This window comes from Eschrichtius robustus, chromosome 14 (genome assembly GCF_028021215.1).
Source record: "Eschrichtius robustus isolate mEscRob2 chromosome 14, mEscRob2.pri, whole genome shotgun sequence".
NCBI lineage: Eukaryota > Metazoa > Chordata > Mammalia > Artiodactyla > Eschrichtiidae > Eschrichtius > Eschrichtius robustus.
In genome coordinates, this window is record NC_090837.1 from 16065185 (window position 1) to 16085777 (window position 20593).

General features: G+C 41.0%; 1 protein-coding gene across 2 annotated transcripts in view; it reads right to left on the reverse strand.

The window, feature by feature from the left end:
• The window catches only part of PTPN11 (protein tyrosine phosphatase non-receptor type 11), a 75289-nt gene extending 62233 nt beyond the window's left edge, over positions 1 to 13056 (reverse strand). Inside the window, exon 1 of one of the 2 annotated variants that reach the window (XM_068562179.1) lies at positions 12838 to 13056. In XM_068562179.1, the coding sequence (XP_068418280.1) occupies positions 12838 to 12851 (14 nt within the window). In that variant the 5' untranslated portion in view covers positions 12852 to 13056. The remainder of the gene's footprint in view (positions 1 to 12837) is intronic. The other variant, XM_068562178.1, reaches the window with a different exon arrangement.
• Positions 13057 to 20593: the final 7537 nt, after the last annotated feature.

A 20593-nucleotide genomic window follows, 5' to 3' on the forward strand; every position in this document is an offset into this window, starting at 1 on the left:
TTTTGAAAATTACCCCAGACAAACACCCATGATGCAGAAGAAAACTATAAGACAACACTCCAATCTGAATTAAGTATACTCAAACAAGATTCGGGGATATGAAAAAACACTCTGAATAAGAAATTTAAAAGTTAAAAACAGAAATGGACAAAAAGTAGGAAAAAATGAAGAGGGAGTTGATCAAACTCAGAAAGAAATAGGAAAAGAAAATCATCTCAGAAATGAAAACTAAATTACTAGGCGCCCAAAGGAGAATAAGTTCAAATGAAAATCTAATAAGTGGCATTAAAGAAAGGTAGGAAAACAATGAAGAGAATAAAATATGATGAAGAAAGAAGTAAAAGAGATCACAAAGAAAATGGTTAATATGAAAGACAAGCGAAGAAGAAACAACATACATATAATTGGGGGAAGGGGAGGGGGGAAATGCAATGGAACAGAACTAATATTTAAACCTAAACTGAGAAAACAAATAAAATAAGATGTGAATCTATACATTGGAAGGGTCCACCAGGTACTTGGGAAAATTAGCCCAGAATAATCGCTGACACTTATTCTAATGAAACTATTACGCTTTAAAGACAAATGGAAAAAAATCAAGGCCTCCACGAAAAACAAATAACTTACTATAACAAATTAGATTAGCATCTGACTTTTCAAAGCCAACATATAAAGCAAGTTGATACATGAACAAGCATTTTTTAAAAACTCAATGAAAGAAAAGGGTAAACCAAGAATTTTATATCTAGCTAAGTTATCCTTCAACTATCAGAGCTACAGAAAAAACAAGTTTCAACATACAACAACTAAGGGAATGCTGTACTTATCAGTCTTTCCTGATGAATCTACTAGAGGATAAACTTTATCTAACCAAATGGTAACAAGCAACATTGACAAAATAACCGATGGTGAGCATTTAATAATCTATAAATGTCATGTAAGACTAAAACAAAGATGGGAATGAGAGTAGAAAACTAATGTACAACAGTTATATACTGTGACACAGTAGAACTACTACAACTAGAAAATGGGAAAAGGAAAACAGAAAAAACCTCATTGTTGTATAGGCAATAGGCAATAGATGGGTGTTTAAGGATAATGAAAAAAATCTGATAAGCCTGATAATAAAAGTTAAATAACAAAACAGAGGACTAAGGACATTCAAAAAGGTGTAAGTACTAGATTAAAAAAAATACAAACCTTCCTAAATACCCCCTCAAAAAACTGTTTTCAACAAAAAATTTTTAAATATACATCTTAGAAAAAAATTATATATGTACATACACACACACACGTACTTACACACACACATCTCGTGAGAAACAATGCAAGGAAACACTACAGTTGACCCACGAAAAACATGGGCTTTAGAGGCACCGATCCTTGCGCAATTGAAAATTCATATATAACTTTATAGTCAGCCCTCTATATCCACAGTTCTGCTTCCAACTGCATGGTTTCAACCAATGGCAGATTGTGTCATACTGTACTACATATTTATTGAAAAAACTCCGTGCATAAGTGGACCTGTGCAGTTCAAACTTGCATTGTTCAAGGGTCAACTGTAAGTATAAAACATTAAGATAGAGGACTTCCCTGGTGGTGCAGTGGTTAAGAATCCGCCTGCCAATGCAGGGAACATGGGTTCAAGCCCTGGTCCGGGAAGATCCCACATGCTGTGGAGCAACTAAGCCCATGCGCCACAACTATTGAGCCTGCACTCCAGAGCCCAATGAGCCACAACTACTGAAGCCCGCACGCCTAGGGCCCGTGCTCCGCAACAAGAGAAGCCACTGCAATGAGAAGCCCGCGCACTGCAACGAAGAGCAGTCCCCGCTCGCCAGAACTAGAGAAAGCCCGCGCATAGCAATGAAGACCCAACGCAGCTAATAAATAAATAAATAAATAAATAAGCAAAAATCAAAGAAAAAGAAAACAAAAAAGTAGTAGATCTAATTATAAAAATCCTGCTTTTTAAAATTAACAAAATAGACAAACCACTAGTTAACTTATTCAGGAGTATAAAAACAAGAAAAAAATCACAAATACACAAAACAAGAAATGACAAGGGGGAAATAAGCATGAAACAGAAGAAAAAAAATTTTTTAAAGAAACTACTTTGCAGACTGCTGTGCAAATAAATTATAAAATCTAGATGAAGTGAATAATTATCTAGGGAAATACAGACTGCCAAAACTGAGTCCATTAGAGAGAAAACTTAGGCAAACCAATTTCTATATAAAAATAGAGAAAGCAATTTTAAAACTACCCCACAGAAAAGCACCAGGCCCAGATGGTTTCAAAATGGAATTCTATCAAACTTTCAAAGACCAGACCATCCCACTGCTCTATAAATTATTCCAGACAGTCAAAAGGAAAGGAAAACGTACCACTTCCTTTCATGAAGCAAATATAACACCGATACCTATACCAGATAAAGACAGCTACTTCAGTGATACGGAAGGCAGACACCTTGCTCCTAATTCTAATAAGATTCTAATTATTTTAAAATTATAGTAATGGTTATACTGCAGTATTTCAAAAAAAAGTTCTTAAACCTACAATTATCAGGTTAATGAAGTTAACAAAGGGAAAAACCATTCTGTCTCCCCTCTACAGCTCTCTCCCAGCATCTTCCTCCATTACTGGTCTTCATTAAATGAAATACCGCAGGCTCAGAGGTTGCTTCATTTTTAAATACCGGTCATCCAGCCTGGGCCGCCACCACCTATGGGGGATCTGTTCCCTTACTGTCACCACTGTTATCTCCTCTTTCTTTTTTAAAATTGATTCTAGAAGAATTTCTCAGGTTTGTCCACAACCTCACCACTGGGAGGGCTGCCTCAAGGGCATTCTTTACTGCTTCTAGCAAGATCTTTTTATTTATCTTCCTGTTTTTCATTCCCGTTTCATCTTTCCTTATCTCAGCCAACTACTTCAGGCAGCTCTAATTTTTTATAGACTCATTGTCCTTTAGAATCTTGTTGAGAACACAAAGATAAACTTTCTAAAACCTTTTAAAATTCATTTACTAAAACAGCACAGATAGGTATGAAATTCAGAGAAAAAGCCCAAGCTTCCCTTGCGTCGTCAGAAGTCACTACAGTTAGCAGTTTCCTAATCTTTGAGAAATGTCCCGTGCATATACATACATATACTTACTTACCTACATGTGTATGTGTGCAAACACACTACTCTCTCTATGCCAGCCTGTGTGGAACACACACATACACAAATGCAATCCTGATCTACACCCCAATTTTTTCACTTACTACAACGCAAAGATCTTTCCATGCGAGCATTCTTTTTAATGGCTATACACTATTCCATTATAAGAATGTACTGTCCATAATTTAATTCCTATTAGAGGACATTTATATTATTCATAGATTTTTGTTATTACAAATAATGCAGCATATCACACCCTTTATAATCATCTTTATACACTTTTACAAGTATATCTGTAAATTAAAAGTTTAGAAATAAAACTGCTTTGACAAGAGTTTTTTTTTTCACTCTGACAAATTTGCCAAACCACACTCAAAAGAAGGTACCAGTTTTGACTCCCACAAATTAAGCGTGAAAGCCCGTTTTCTCCCAGTTTTGCCAATACTACGTATATTACCAAACTTTTTCATCTGAGTCATGGAAAATGGTACCATTCTAGTTTGCATTTCTATGTGAGACTAGCACTTTTTCATGCTTTCAGACCACTTTTTTTTTTCCTTTTCTGTGAGTTGTCAGCTTGTCATTGTTTGTTTTCTATTGGATTTTTTTTTTCTTACTGATTTAAAGGGGCTCTTCTTGATAGAACCAGAAAATGATCCTTTATTATACATGTGACAATATTTGTCTTAGCTTTTTTCCCTTTTTACTTGCTTGTGGTTATTTTTTTTCCCCAAAGAAATTCATCTTGGCATGGTTAAATTTATCAGCTTTTTCCTTTATGGCTTCTGGGTTTCTTGCTATGTTTAGAAAAACTTAACCCACAGCACTGTTGTGAAATGGAAATAAATTAATACACATAAAATGCTTAGCACAGAAAAAAACTCCAAGGAGTTTCACCTTTGGAACTAGGAATTTAGTTTTAGGTCAGAATAAAACACAATAAAGGCACAGATTTTAACAGGACCCTGCAATAGGTACTAAAAAGCAGGGATGACTGGGAGAAGAAAGTAAATAAGACAGAGATGAGAATTTACATCAAGAAAGAGTATGGAGACAAAGAGAAGACAGAATTATTATTTACTACTAATAATATTTTATATTTAATAAAAATTTATGAATTATAAAATAGAAAAGACTTCTCCATGCTTGTATTATTACATATACTTTTTTTCCCCTCAATTATCAACTAGCTCTGATAGCAAGGAAAAAAATAATTTACTGGCCATTATATATTATGGCTGGTTAAAATTGTAGCTACATTTACTGTTTGCCATGTGCCAGTGTGCAAAGTAGACTCCAGAAGTCAAACTTTTAACCATTACACTCTGCTATTTATTTCTAAAAATTTCTAAAGCAGAATTCTGACTGTAGATGGTCTTCATTCACAACCATGTGTTCTCACCTTTGTATATTTTACAAAAATAACACTTATGTAGAGTATCCTGCTGATGCTGAGGGACATTATAAAAGTGACTTCCACTGCTGAAGGTGACGCTAGGTAACTACAACCAGCACCCATCAGGTAGATTGGCAGAGGAGATAAGGCAGGTGGTCTCTTTAGCCCTTTATTAAATAAACCATTATTATTTCATTTCCAACTTCTAATTATACCTATCATGTTATTAAGAGTGAACATACAGGGCTTCCCAGGTGGCGCAGTGGTTGAGAATCTGCCTGCCAATGCAGAGGACATGGGTTCGAGCCCTGGTCTGGGAGGATCCCACATGCCGCGGAGCGGCTAGGCCCGTGAGCCACAACTACTGAGCCTGCGCATCTGGAGCCTGTGCTCCGCAGCCAGAGAGGCCGCGATAGTGAGAGGCCCGCGCACCGCGATGAAGAGTGGCCCCCACTTGCCGCAACTAGAGAAAGCCCTCGCACAGAAACGAAGACCCAACACAGCAAAAATAAATAAATAAATAAATAAATAAATAAATAAAAAAAAAAAAAAAAAAAAAAGAGTGAACATACAGACACACACACACACACACACAGAAGAGTGAACACAGGAGAGTGATGTTTACAGGGGAAACTTAGTAACCAGCATTTAGCACAAAGGCTAGACAGAGTAAGGGCTTAATAAACATTTGTTATCGCTGTTGTTGTCATTATTATTATTGGTGGAAGATATGCGGATAGATTCTTCTCCTGCATAATTATGTTAGTTTCGCACAGACCATTTTGAGATATGAATCATTTATGTTACACTGCCTTTTCAAAAACTGAACTTCACAGCTCAGGGGCTGTCCCTACATTATCTCAAACAGTATATAATTAGAAGTTGAAAGTTCTATTCCATAACCCACCCACTTGAGTTTTGATATACTGTAAACTCTCCTTTCTTGGCTATTTTTTTCAAAAAGCCTTTGTATTTACCAAAAAAGTCTTTCCCAATTACATGTTTAATATTTGTAGTGCAATTACTGGCAGTTTTGTGATTTGCAACATGCTTATCGCTAACACAAGAGCAGTTAGAGTTCATTCAGCCCCTGAGATCTTAGTGAGAGACGGTAAGGAAGAACAGTGGAGTTAATAGAACTAATATGATATTATAGAGCTGGCCTCAAGGAATATTACACTGGTGATATTAGGTACTGAGGCTGTACATCTCTAAACCCTGCCCCCATCTCCCACCTAGTGTGAATTCAAATAGCAGAGGTTAGTCTCCCCAAAAAGTAATGTAAATATATCTGTATTACCTAAAAGGAGCGGAAAAGGGCAAATTAGTATATCTACATTTGGGTCTGTCAACAAGGTGGGTCCATACAGGATGAGAAAAAACAGATAAATTTCTAGTCTTCCTCATGTATACAGTGGGCACTTGGTGAACGACTGCTGCCTGAATTAACTTCGGGGAATGACGAAAAACCAGGGAGGAGAAAAGAGAGAGGAAGGGCATAGCGAAAAAGTCACACAGGGAAGGGGGGGAAGAGCATTCTCCTCTTGCACATTCTAACTCCTGCAAACCTGCCAGAGCTTGACAATCCCTTCTAATCGGTCATCCTCTGGCACTGTCTATTATTTATTAAGACTCTCAGGTCATAACATGGTCCAGGTCGGTACCACCCATCTCACAGAACGAGCTTGAAAACACATACACACACACACACAACACCAACACTTGTGAAAAAGAGCCTCAAATCAATGTCTAAAACAAATCAGTTCTGTGCTGAGTGGGCCTGAAGAAAGGAAAAACAGAATCCCTGCCTCCAAGAGAGTTTACAAACCCGAACTATCTGCCCAGAAATCCTACCAGAAATCTAAATCCCTCATTAGTGAATACAGATTCTGCAAAGGCTTAGCTCACTGAGACCAGGACCTTATTTATGTCAAGTGAGTTTAAAAAAAAAAAAAAAATGCTGATGAACCAAAAAGAAAATACAATGATGCTGAATATTTTATCTATGTCCCCTTCCCCCAGTGATGTGGGGAAACAGTCAAGCAGGCCAATAATTTCAGGAACTTATTCTCAAGGCTGCTATGCTAAGAAGGGAATTTAAACTAGGGATCCAAAGTCTTATTTCAGTTTCTTGCCTAAATATAAAGTGATACTGGGTATAGCTTTCTTACCCGCTGCTCCAGAAAAATCATTCTCTCTGTCCTTGGGGAGAAAGTTTAGAGTTTGGTACTTTCTGCAGATTACAAGAATATTCCTCTTTTCCAATTAAATTTTAATTTTCTATGGGAAAAGGATGAGTCACAAGGGAGGGGCAGTCGATAGGGACAAGCATTCTAGGTAACAGAGGCTAGAAAAAAAGTTAAAGCAGCTAGCTTTCTAATGGTAGTGGATAGCTATGTCTTTATAAATCATTATCTTTTCATAGGGTTTCACTGGTCAGCATCTCTGCTCTGATGACAAGACAATAAATGGAAACTGCCTCCAAAAGTCTTTCCACAAATGGCTTCTACCCTGTTCAAAGCCTCTCTCTCTCTTGTCTGCTCTCCCTGGGTCCACTCCAGCCTCCTACAATTCTCCCTTCACAGCAGCTAGAGGGATATTTTTAAATAGATCAGCTCATGCCACTCCCCTGATCACATCCTTCTATAGTTTTGCATTGCTCTTAAAATACAACCCAAACTCCTCTCCATGGTCCACGTGACAGTGAGGACCTTAAAAATCCCTGTGTGGTCTAGTCCCCACCTACAGCCCCAGTCTCAGCTCCGCCACGTGCTCCCTTCTGTCCTTCAAGCACTCCAAGAACTCCCTACCTCAGCACTCTCGCACTTGCTGTTTCCTTAAAACCTGGAACACCCAATGCCTAGCACAGTGCCCCCCGCACTTAGTAATCCCACGATAAATAAGTTAAATCACAAGTTCTTGAATGAATGGGTCAGTGTTTCATTAGAGTGGGTCAATGGAATGACACAGACTTGGATCTACAGTCTACTATTTTTAAAATAAACGTATTGCGTGTGTGTATATGTATGTGCGTATAGACAGACATATATACAGTGTGCATGAATGTGTATATCAGTATACAAGTATGTATGTATTCTAAACAGTATGCTCTATAATGGCAAATTTCAGTTTCAGTTTGGTACTACATTCATCAAACTCATTTGATGCTGGCCTACAAGTCTGTCTCCCTCTCTAAATTCAATGCTCCTTGTGAACATGAATCGTATCTTTCATATTTCAGTGCTGCCAAGGACCACAGCATATACAAGCTTGCTAAATGCACACAACCCTCCAAAACTCAGTAATGAACTCGGCTGCATTTTAGGGTGTTTGAATCCATTTCGGGGAGGGTCTCAAACTGTTGGTTGCAGGCCACAACTGCCACAGAACCTGCCAAACATCAGTATTTGCTTTCCCCTTCCTTCAAAAGGTCAGCATTGGAGGGCAAGTGCTGTCTGTGTTTCCCAAAGGGAAAGAGGAATAAGCACAGTATCTTCTATTGTTCCATAGCTGCCTAACAAAGTACACCAAGGCCCGCTAGTAACAATTACAAACAAGGGTTGGCTCTGCTTTTCCAGCTCTTGTGCGACTCTCTAACATTCGCCATACTGACCACATGCAAGAAGGGTAAGTGATCTTAGCAGTGGCCCCTGCATTTGAGCAGCTCTGGACAAAAACCCAAGCTTACATCGGGGCAGGACATTAATAAAGACAACCCAGTTTCAACTGGAAAGACGTAGAACTATTATTTTTCAGTAAGGCAAGTTTATTTACTCCCACAGGATAGAAACAAACAGGGCCACTAAGGAGAGCCTGGGACAAATGTACCTGACCTGCATCAGATAAATCAAAAGCCTAGAGTCTGAGAACAAGCTAAATTTTCTGCCCTCTCAGTTCAAGCCCTCAGACACTACCTTCCAGAGGAACAAAAGCAAATGCAAAAGATGTACCAGATGCTGAAGAATACAGCCAGTTTTGTCAGCTAAACAAGGCAGAGTAGGGCAGCCAAGCAATCTCAAAATCTAAACTCAGCACTAGCATTGCTATATTACCTGGGTGGGAGGGAGAATCATATAATTGCTCATACCTTCCTTTCCTTACCTGTGATGTTGAGATGTATCAGCATACTGAATATATGACACTGTAATTATTAAATGCATACAAACTCTAAACCCTAAACCCATGAACCAAAAAGAATTACTTTGATAATTAAACAACACAAAATTCAGAATATTAGTCATTCAGGAGTCAGCTCATATGATCACCTCCTCAGAGACTTTTCCTAAACCCATTATCAAAACTAACCACGTTCTCCACATTCGGTTTATTTTTTTCCCTCCCAGCAGTTATTACTACCTGAAATAGTCTCATTTATTCATGTGTTTGTCCACTTTCTCTCTCAGCCATAAGAACAACGATCTTTGCCTATTCTATTGCTTCATCCTGCCTGGTTCAATAACTACTTGTTGAATGAATTAATTCTGAGGTTAAAAATCATTTGAAAAAGAACACAGTTCGAAGACTAACACTTTCTGATTTCAAGACTTGTTATAAAGCTACAATGATCAAGATCATGTGGTATTGGCATAAGGAAAGACAAATAGATCAATGGAACAGAAGAGAGTCTAGAAATAGGCCCACATATAAATGGACAGCTGATTTTCAACAAAGGTACAAGTTCAATAAAGATGGACAGTCTTTTCAACAAATGGTGCTAGAACAACTGTACACCCATATGCAAAAAAGAGAAGATACAGCCACACCTCATACCGCATACAAAAGTTAACTCAAAGTGGATCATAAACCTAAAACTATAAAACTTACAGAAAACAAAGAGAAAACATTTGAGACATTTTGGGTTAAGCAAAAATTTCTTAGGAATGACACCACAAGCATGATCCTTTTGTTTTTTAATTGATAAACTGGACTTCAGCAAAATTAAAAACCTCTGTTTAAGACACTTTTAAAAATGAAAAGACAAGCCACAGATTAAAAGAAAATATTTGCAATTCTGATCAAAGACTTGTATCCAGAATAAGAAACTCTCAAATTTCAATAAGAAAACAAACAAGTAAATTTTATTTTTTTTAACAAGTAAATTTTAAAAAGGGAAAATATTTAATCAAATAGACGTGTCACCAAAGAAGATATACAGATGGCAAATAAGCACATGAAAAGATGATCAACATTATTAGTCACCAGGGAAGACACAAATTAAAACTACAATGAATAAATATCAAATCATTATGCTGTACACCTGAAACTAATATAATGTTCTATGTCAATTATACCTCCATTAAAATATTAAGTAAGTAAAATTAAAATTAAAAAATTAAAAAGTGCTGATATGGGGAAAAAAACTACAATGAGATACAATGACACACCCTTTAAATGGCTAAAATTTAAAAACTGACCATTCCAAGTGTTGGCCAGGATGTGGAGGAACCGTAACTCTAATACGCTGCCAGTGGGAATGTAAATGGTATAACCACTTTGAAAAAGTTTGGCAATTGCTGAAAAAGTTAAATATACATCTGCTATGTGATCCAACCATACCACTGATAGGTATTTACCAAAGAGGAATGAAAGTATACATCCATACAAACACTTGTACACGAACATTCAGAGCAGCTTTATTTGTGAAGCCAAGCTCTGAAACAACCCAAACATCCATCAACAGGTGGATGGATAAATAAACGGTGGTACATTCATAAAATGGAATATTACTAATCAATAAAAAGTAAGGAACTATATGACACACACTACAACATGGATGAATTTCAACATAATTTTGCTGAGCATAAGAAGCCACACATAAAAGTCCATTTACATAAAATTCTAGGAAATGCAAACTAATGTATAGTAACAGAAAGCAGAAGAGTGTTTGCCTGGCAACAAGGAAGGGATTATAAAGGGCACGAGGAGCCATCAAAAGGGGTGATGGATATGTTCATTATCTTGATTGTGGTGATGGTTTCACGAGTGTATACACGTGTCAAAACTTATCAAATTGTACACTTAAATATATGCAATTTGTTGCATGCCATTTATACCTCAATAAAGCTGGGTTAAAATAATAAAATAGACCTATGATCTGAAAAATAATAATAAATCATCCCCAATTATGTGTGTTACATTCATAATCTGCTTTTTAGGTGGCACACATTTCTTTTCCATAATAGGTAAGGGAGGGCTGGAGGAGAAGAGGAATTACTCCATTTCAAACTGTCATCTTTACCACTTGCTGCTTTGGCTATACCCACACTTCCTGGCTTCTAAACTAACAAGCTGGACAATGTAGGGTCTATTACTACCCAGCCCCTACCCCACTCCCAGCCCCCAGTCTTTGTCTCCTAAAAGAAGCAGATCCTTACTTGTCTGGAAGAGCAGACACAAGGAACAAAAGGCTCAATGACTATTTGACAGATTAAATAGACAACTGTTTTATTTAAAAGCTCCCTAAGGAATTAGAACATTTGAGGCTATACACTGTTCTGCTGAAATGCAATTATATATTACCCAGATCTGTAAGCACTTGCCAACAGACCTGTCCAAATCACTCATTTCCTAAGTTTTCAGTTTTCTTCTTTCTCTCTCTTTTCATTCCATGAATGAATAATGTGCAGGTGTATTTCTGAGAAGACATTCCTAATATTTTGAAAAGTCTCTCATTCAAATAACTCCAACAGCTTGAAACAGTTTCTCAAATGTCTAAGACAGTGACCATAACAGGACAATGAAGTCTAAACAATGGGTCTTATATAGGAATCGTATATAAAGAGTGGAAATACAAAATAGCAGGATCATTATCTGAAAACAGTAGATCACACTACTGTTTAACAAAATTAAGGCTTACAAATTATTGGCAATACTTATAAAATAATAGTAACCTGGTAATTAACAGAGGGGTTCTGGCTCCATCATTTATTGATTGAGTGACCTTAGGCAAGTTGCCTTATTTTTTTTTAATTTATTTATTTTATTTATTTATTTTTGGCTGCATTGGGTCTTCGTTGCTGCGCACAAGCTTTCTCTAGTTGCGGGGACCTGGGACTACTCTTTGCTGTGGTGCGTGGGCTTCTCTTGTTGCAGAGCACGGGCTCTAGGCGTGCGGGCTTCAGTAGTTGTGGCTCATGGGCTCAGTAGTTGTGCCTCGCGGGCTCTAGAGCACAAGCTCAGTAATTGTGGTGCAAGGGCTTAGTTGCTCCGGGTCATGTGGGATCTTCCCCAACCAGAGCTCGAACCCCGAACCCGTTTCCCCTGCATTGGCAGGTGGATTCTTAACCACTGTGTCACCAGGGAAGCCCAGGTTGCCTAACTTCTGAAACTCACTTTACTCATCTTTAGAAGGGGGATAACAATACCTACCTCATAGACTTATAGTAAGGATTAAACTTGTTTGGCATACAGTAAGACCTAAATAAATGTTAGCTATTAGTAGTATGATTACCCTGAGCTTTCACCGGATCTCATTAATTCACTAACCTTCCTTCTGACTCTTAGGTTCAAATCCTATCATTTACTAGCATGTTTCTTCTGAGCCTCAGTTTCCACATCCGTAAAACGGGGGTGATTAATGTTACCTGACTTTTAAGGTTGTGAAGGATTAAATAACTAGAGATACAGCTCCCTTCCCTCCCATCTCCCAAAGCGAAGATCGCAGAGGAAGGAAATACTTCTAATAGCTGCAGATACAGTCAGTTTTTCCATTTCTGGCACGTGAGGGGTGGGGGGGAAAGGAGATGCAAAGAGACATATAAAGGGGTCAGGGATCCTGAGTAAAGCCCCCAAATGCGCGCAAGAGGCAGAGGGACCCAGAGCGGCTCGACCGTCGGGGGCCTGGCGCCGCGCAACTGGCCCCTACTCTCCCCTCCCGCGTCCGAGGCCGAGGAGCCTCCCCAAGTGAGCGGGGTTATTTCGGAATCACCATGAGGCAATTCTCATGAGGCAATGGGTCAGGAATGCGGCGCCGAGCCGGGCCGCTGGCGTCCGCGGTTCCCCGGGCGGTTCTACCTGACCCGTCCAGACGGGCATCCCCAGGGCTGCGGGAGCCGGAACTCGGGGAGGCAGGAAATGAATGGGGACCCGAGGGGTGGGGGCGCGGTGGGGCCGGACCCCCGGGCCCGGGAGGTCTAGGGGGTTGGGACGGAGCCTGCCCCCGCGACCCCGGGCGGGAGTCCGAAGCCCAGCCGGGCCGCCCCCTCCCGGGCGGGGCAGAACGAAAGCGGCGGGGGCCGGGCCGAGGCCCGGGCCGGGCCCTCGGGGCTCCTCACCTCCGCGATGTCATGTTCCTCCCGCCCTCCGGCTCCGCGACGGACCCGCTCCTAGCTCAGGCTCCGCTGGGCCCGGTCACATCGGGCTGGCCCGAGGGAGGCCCGCTCCGGACCGGACGGGGGGCAGAGCCAGCCGGCCGCGCGCAGACCCCCCTCCAGGCCTGGGGATCCCAGAGACTGTGCAGCCGCCCCCCAAGCCCGGTTCGCTCCTCCTCCTCCCCCGCCCTTCGCTGCCGGCGCCTCTGTGACGTCATCCCATGCGACGCCCGCCGCTACTTCCTGCTTCCATGCCGCCGTGGACTGAGCGGCGGCTGGTGATGGCAGTTCGGTGGCTCACTGGAGCCTTCTCCGCGCTGTTTCCAAAGCACCCTCTCATCCTCTTTTAGATCTTGGCGTCAGGCGGTGCATTGCGCGCTCAAGTTGCACGCAGTCGCGTGAATTGATCGCATCCGCTCCCACCGTGTCAATTTCCATTCCTGCGCCAAGTCGAATTTCATTCATTTCATTCCACAAATAGTCGCTCCACTTACTAGCTGTGTAACCTTAGGAAAGTTGTTTGGTTTCTCTGAGCCTCAGTTTCCTCCATTCCTTCATTTCTGTAAAATGAAAATAGTAATTGTATTTTCTTCGTAGGATTATGGGGAGGATTAAATACGTAAAATGTATAGAACTAGGCCTGGCCTATTTAATAAGTGCTTTGTGATTATTAGCTGTATTAAATATCATTAGAAGGACACATCTGAGTGTCTTCTATCTGCTAGGCACTGATTTTTGACTATGGGGATACAACAGTGAACTGAAAAGACAAAAATCCTGGTGTTCTCATGGGAGGAGCTACAGTAATCAAGATAAATAAAACACACAAGATAATACTCTGGTCCTCATTTCCCTTCTTTTTTCCATAGCCCTTTATATTATTTTAAATAGGTTAGTTATGGAAGGCTTCACTAAGGATGACATTTGAGTAAAGGAGCAGTCAGTGGGAATAATTTAGGGGAAGAACATTTAAAGCTCAGAGAGAGGCCAGTGCAAAGGCCCTGAGGCAGGAGGCTGCCTCCTGTATTTGAAGAAAAATGAAGAAGTCTCTGGCTGGAGCACAGTAGGAGGTGCAAGGGGTATAGGAGATGTAAAGAGAATAGTAGAAAGGAGGTGAGAAAGGGGTAGAGATGGTATGGGGTTGTAGAGGCTATTTAAATGAACAGTAAAATGGAGAGCCACTGAAAGATTTTCAGCAGAAAAGGAATATAATCTATGCTTTAAAAGTATTACTTTGGGTACTTTGAGTTATTGGATCAAGAGGGCAAGGCTGGAAACAGAGACCAGTTCAGAATACCAGAATACTGTAATATTGGAGATGATGGAGATGAGGTAGCTCAGACCAGAGTGAGAAGGTAGAGCTTTTTTACGTGATGAATGCTCCTGTGACTCATTAAGGGCCACAGATCTAGTAAATGGCAGAGCCAGAGTTCAAACCCACATCTATAGAGCTCCAAAATCCTCATTTTTTCCTCCCAATGCTCCCCATCTCATTCCTATACAAAGAATTCTCATACAGTATGCTAACTGCTTCAGCATTGATGTTATCCAAAAATCCTTACAAAAATTGTATTTAATATATGCCAGTTTAATTTAGGTAATAGGTATTCAACAAGCAGTTGCCTGGCCTGTTTCTCTCCATTCCCCTGAAGCCTGGCCCCCCAGATGACCCAAACAACATCCTGACTGATCTTAGGCCTGCAGGCTTGCGCTCTCCAATCCATTCACCACATAATAGCCACAGTAATCTAAAATGCAAAACAAGTTGCTCCTTAAATTGAACACTTCAATGGCTTTTCTTTTTTTAAAATAAATTTATTTATTTATTTATTTTTGGGTCTTCGTTGCTGCGCGCGGGCTTTCTCTAGTTGCAGCAAGTGGGGGCTACTCTTTGTTGTGGTGTGCAGGCTTCTCATTGCAGTGGCTTCTCTTGTTGCGGAGCACGGCCTCTAGGCGTGCAGACTTCAGTAGTTGTGGTGCACAGGCTTAATTGCTATGCAGCATGTGGGATCTTCCCGGACCAGGGCTCGAACCCGTGTCCCCTGCACTGGCAGGCGGATTCTTAACCACTGCACCACCAGGGAAGCCCTTCAATGGCTTTTCATTGCTTTTAGGATGCAGTCAAAAAAAATTTTTAACAACCACCTGGTCTTGTCCCAGCTCACTTTACTAGTCCCTTCTCTCCCCACCACTCTATGACCCAGCCATGCTGAATAACTTTCAGTTCCTCTCAATAGCCATGTTGTCTCCCAGCTCAGGGCCTTTAAACAATCTACTCCCTTACCCTGGAGAATTCTGATGCCCCTCCCCATGAACTCTAGTCCATGCCTCTGATCTCAGGCTAGAAGTCACCTCCTCTGGAATAGAATCATCTGATTCTCCCAGTCCATCTTAGATGGTCCCCAAGACAGCTATCCTAGCTTAGAACTGAACACTCCATTATAAATCTAAGACACAATATCATGAGGATTAAGTTCTTAATCTCCAAAGGTCAGCCTGCCTGCCTGCCTGGATGTCCTTGGGTAAGTCACTCGAGTCCTCTGTGTCTCAGTTTACTTCTCTGTAAAATGGAGGGATCAAAATGCTACGCACCATAGGGTAGGTTGTGAAGAATAAAAGAGTTAATGTTTGTGAAGTACTTAGAACAGTACCTGGCAAAGCAAGCATGTGATAAATGCTGGTTATCATTTGTCTCTTTTCCAAAGTAAACTGTAAGCTTCCCCCAGCCTCCACCCCGTGCTGTGAGGCTTGCAGGATCTTAGTTCCCTGACCAGGGATTGAACCCGGGCCACGGCAGTGAAAGCGCTGAGTCCTAACCACTGGATCGCCAGGGAATTCCCAAACTGTAAGATTTTTGAGTGCAGAAACCATTGCTTCCCCAGTTTCTCCAGTGTTCTGTACACTCCGCAGCTAGAATGATCTTTCTACAATACACATCTAGTCATGTCCTGTTCTATGAAGGAAGTTCAAAGCCTTTAGCACTGAATGAAAATCCTTCCGTTAACACATCAGGCCCTTCTAAACGTGAACTATGCCTACCTGTTCGGTTTCCTTTACCTCTACTTCCTCACATAATCTGGCAGTTTCCAAAGGCCTCTGGCTGTTTCTTGTATACCTGTCTTCCAAAGTTTAATTCCTTCTGTCTGGAATACCCTTTAAACTCGTCTCCATCTGGAAAACTAAGTGTCATGCAAGATTCAGCTCCAATTCAACTAGCTCCTCTAGGAAACATTCACTGCACACACCATTTGACTACTTCCTGAGAATAAAATAGAAACCCTGTCCCTGGGAATTCCCTGGAGGTCTTCATCTTTATATGCCCAGAGCCTAGCACAGGGCCTGGCATATAACAAGCTTAAGAAATATTTATTTAGATATACTTTATTTTTTTTTTAAACATCCTTATTGAAGTATAATTGCTTCACAATGGTGTGTTAGTTTCTGCTTTATAACAAAGTGAATCAGTTATACATATACATATGTTCCCATATCTCTTCCCTCTTGCATCTCCCTCCCTCCCACCCCCCCTATCCCACCCCTCTAGGTGGTCACAAAGCACCGAGCTGATCTCCCTGTGCTATGCGGCTGCTTCCCACTAGCTATCTATTTTACATTTGGTAGTTAGATATACTTTATTTTAATTTCTCTCTCAGCTACAAAAACAACACGAGCTCCTTGAAACAGGTCAAATAAAAACAGTAATTTTCCCTGCTCTACAATGTATATAACCTCCCTTCTCCAACCCCCACCAGGGTTAATGGTTTGGTGTGTATCCTTCCACACTTTTCTCTATACTTATATGAACACACACACATATCCCACACCCACGCTAACTCAAACACATAACATATATAGGGATATTTTTAATGCAGTCATAATATGTGTATATATTTATGGGTTCATAATATGTACATATTATACATACACATACATATGTGTATATATGTACATATGTGTGTATATATGTATAAAAATAAAACTCTGTGATTTACTTTTTTCTCTTAAAATATAATGAACATCTCTCTACACCAGCACTGATTTTCCAATACAAATATGTGAGTCATACATGTAATTTTTTTAAATTAATTAATTTATTTATTTATGGCTGTGTTGGGTCTTCGTTTCTGTGTGAGGGCTTTCTCCAGTTGTGGCAAGCAGGGGCCACTCTTCATCGCGGTGCACGGGCCTCTCACTATCGCGGCCTCTCTTGCTGTGGAGCACAGGCTCCAGACGCGCAGGCTCAGTAATTGTGGCTCACGGGCCCAGCCGCTCTGCGGCATGCGGGATCTTCCCAGACCAGGGCTCGAACCCGCGTCCCCTGCATTAGCAGGCAGACTCTCAACCACTGCGCCACCAGGGAAGCCCCCATACATGTAATTTTAAAGATTCTAGTATTCACTCTTTTTTTTTTTTTTAAATTTTATTTATTTATTTATTTATTTATGGCTGTGTTGGGTCTTCGTTTCTGTGCGAGGGCTTTCTCCAGTTGTGGCAAGCGGGGGCCACTCTTCATCGCGGTGCACGGGCCTCTCACTATCGTGGCCTCTCTCGTTGCGGAGCACAGGCTCCAGACGCGCAGGCTCAGTAATTGTGGCTCACGGGCCTAGTCGCTCCGCAGCATGTGGGATCTTCCCAGACCAGGGCTCAAACCCATGTCCCCTGCATTGGCAGGCAGATTCTCAACCACTGCGCCACCAGGGAAGCCCCACTTTTTTTTTTAAATAAATTTATTTATTTATTTTTGGCTGCACTGGGTCCTCGTTGCTGCGCATGCGCTTTTCTCTAGTTGCGGCGAGCGGGGACTACCCTTGTGGCGCGCAGGCTTCTCATTGTGGTAGCTTCTCTTGTTGCAGAGCACGGGCTTTAGGCGCATGGGCTTCAGTAGTTGTGGCACACGGGCATAGTAGTTGTGGCTTGTGGGCTCTAGAGCACAGGCTCAGTAGTTGTGGCACACGGGCTTAGTTGCTCCGCGGCATGTAGGATCTTCCCGGACCAGAGCTCGAACCCGTGTCCCCTGCATTGGCAGGTGGATTCTTAACCACTGCGCCACCAGGGACGTCCAGTATTCACACTTTTAAAAAGTAAAAAGAGATTCACTTTGTTATAAAGCAGAAGCTAACACACCATTGTAAGGCAATTATACTTCAATAAAGATGTTTAAAAAAAAAAAAAAAGTAAAAAGAAACAAGTGAAATTAATTTGAAAAATATGTTTATTTAACCCAATATATCAGAATAATATCATTCTACATATAACTAATAAATATTAAAAATTGAGTTATTTTACCTTCTTTTTTCTTGTTAAACCTTTGAAGTCCAGTGTGTATTTTACACTTACAGCCAATGTGTAAAATCTCAGTGTGAACTGGCTACATTTCCAGTTCTCAATAACCACATTCGGCCGATGCACCCATTCTGGACAGAACACTGAGATGTAACCCAGTCTTTTCCATATCTACATAATATTCCATAGTATGGATGTTCACTATTTAGTCAATTTCTATGCTAGTAGATATCCAAGTTATTTGCAGGGTGTTTTTGTTGTTGTTGTTGTTTTGGTTTTGGTTTTGGTTTTTTTTGATGGTGTTTGCATGAACTTCCTTATGAGAAAATTGAGTGAGGGAGTGAACCACTATGTTGACCTTAATATTAACATTTAGGGAGGAGGGTTCGTGGCAAGAATCACAGCTTGCAGGCCGCCCTGGGCGGTCTCGTCTTCCTGCAGCTTGTAGACCCTCAGGCTTAGGAGCTGTTTCAAGCACACAGCCTTGAGAGAGTAGGGTGTTCTTGAGGCCATCTGTACCAAATCCGTGACTGAACCCAGTGAAGATCTCTATATGAACATTTAAGATTCTGGCAGCACATGCGGAGACCTACTCTTTTAGCCACCGGCTGCTGCAGACAGCCCTGTAGACAAAGGGCTCCCAAGTCATCCTCTTATAGCTGAACAGCTACTGTAGACCCTCATAATCTGACTTCAGAATGGAGACTGCCCCATTCACAGCCGTGCGGCTGACAGGGCCTTGGTGCTGCTGCCGGGGGTCAGGCCTGAGCCTCTGAGGTGGGAGAGCTGAGTTCAGGACACTGTACCACCAGAGACCTCCTGGTCCCATGTAATATCAAATGATGAAAGCTCTCCCAGAGATCTCTGTCTCAACGCTAAGACCCAGCTCCGCCCAATGGCCAGCAAGCTCCAGTGCTGGACACCCCCTACGAAACAACTAGCAAGACAGGAACACGACCCCACCCATTAGCAGAGAGGCTGCCTAAAATCATACTAAGTTCACAGACACCCCAAAACACACCACCGGACACGGCCCTGCCCACCAGAAAGACAAGATCCAGCCCCACCCACCAGAACACAGGCACCAGTCCCCTCCACCAGGAAGCCTAAACAAGCCACTGAACCAACCTCACCCAATGGGAGCAGACACCAAAAACAACGGGAACTATGAACCTACAGCCTGAGAAAAGGAGAACCCAAACACAGTAAGTTAAACAAAATGAGAAGACAGAGAAATATGCAGTAGATGAAGGAGCAAGATAAAAACCCACCAGACCAAACAAATGAAGAGGAAATAGGCAGTCTACCTGAAAAAGAATTCAAAGTAATGATAGTAAAGATGATCCAAAATTTTGGAAATAGAGTGGAGAAAATACAAAAAATGTTTAACAAGGACCTAGAAGAACTAAAGAGCAAACAAACAATGATGAACAACACAATACATGAAATTAAAAATGCTCTAGCTGGAATCAATAGCAGAATAACGGAGGCAGAAGAACGGATAAGTGACCTGGAAGATAAAATAGTGGAAATAACTACCACAGAGCAGAATAAAGAAAAAAAAAAATGAAAAGAACTGAGGACAGTCTCAGAGACCTCTGGGACAACATAAATGCACCAACATTCGAATTATAGGGGTCGCAGAAGAATAGAAAAAGAAAGGGTCTGAGAAAATATTTGAAGAGATTAGACTTGAAAACTTCCCTAATATGGGAAAGGAAATAGTCAATCAATTCCACGAAGCACAGAGAGTCCCATACAGGATAAATCCAAGGAGAAACATGCCATGATACATATTATTCAAACCATCAAAAATTAAATACAAGAAAAAATATTAAAAGCAGCAAGGGAAAAGCAACAAATAACATACAAGAGAATCCCCATAAGGTTAACAGCTGATCTTTCAGCAGAAACTCTGCAAGCCAGAAGGGAGTGGCAGGACATATTTAAAGTGATGAAAGGGAAAAACCTACAACCAAGATTACTCTACCCAGCAAGGATCTCATTCAGATTCGAGGGAGAAATTAAAGCCTTTACAGACAAACAAAAGTTAAGAGAATTCAGCAACAACAAACCAGCTTTAAAACAAATGCTAAAGGAACTTCTCTCATCAGGAAGCACAAGAGAAGGAAAAGACCTACAAAAACAAACCCAAAACAATTAAGAAAATGGTAATAGGAACATACATATCAATAATTACCTTAAATGAAAATGGATTAAATGCTCCAGTCAGAAGACATAGACTGGCTGAATGGATACAAAAACAAGACCCGTATATATGCTGTCTACAAGAGACCCACTTCAGACCTAGGGACACATACAGACTGAAAGTGACCGGATGGAAAAAGATATTCCATGCAAATGGAAATCAAAAGAAAGCTGGAGTAGCAAATCTCATATCAGACAAAATAGACTTTAAAATAAAGACTATTACAAG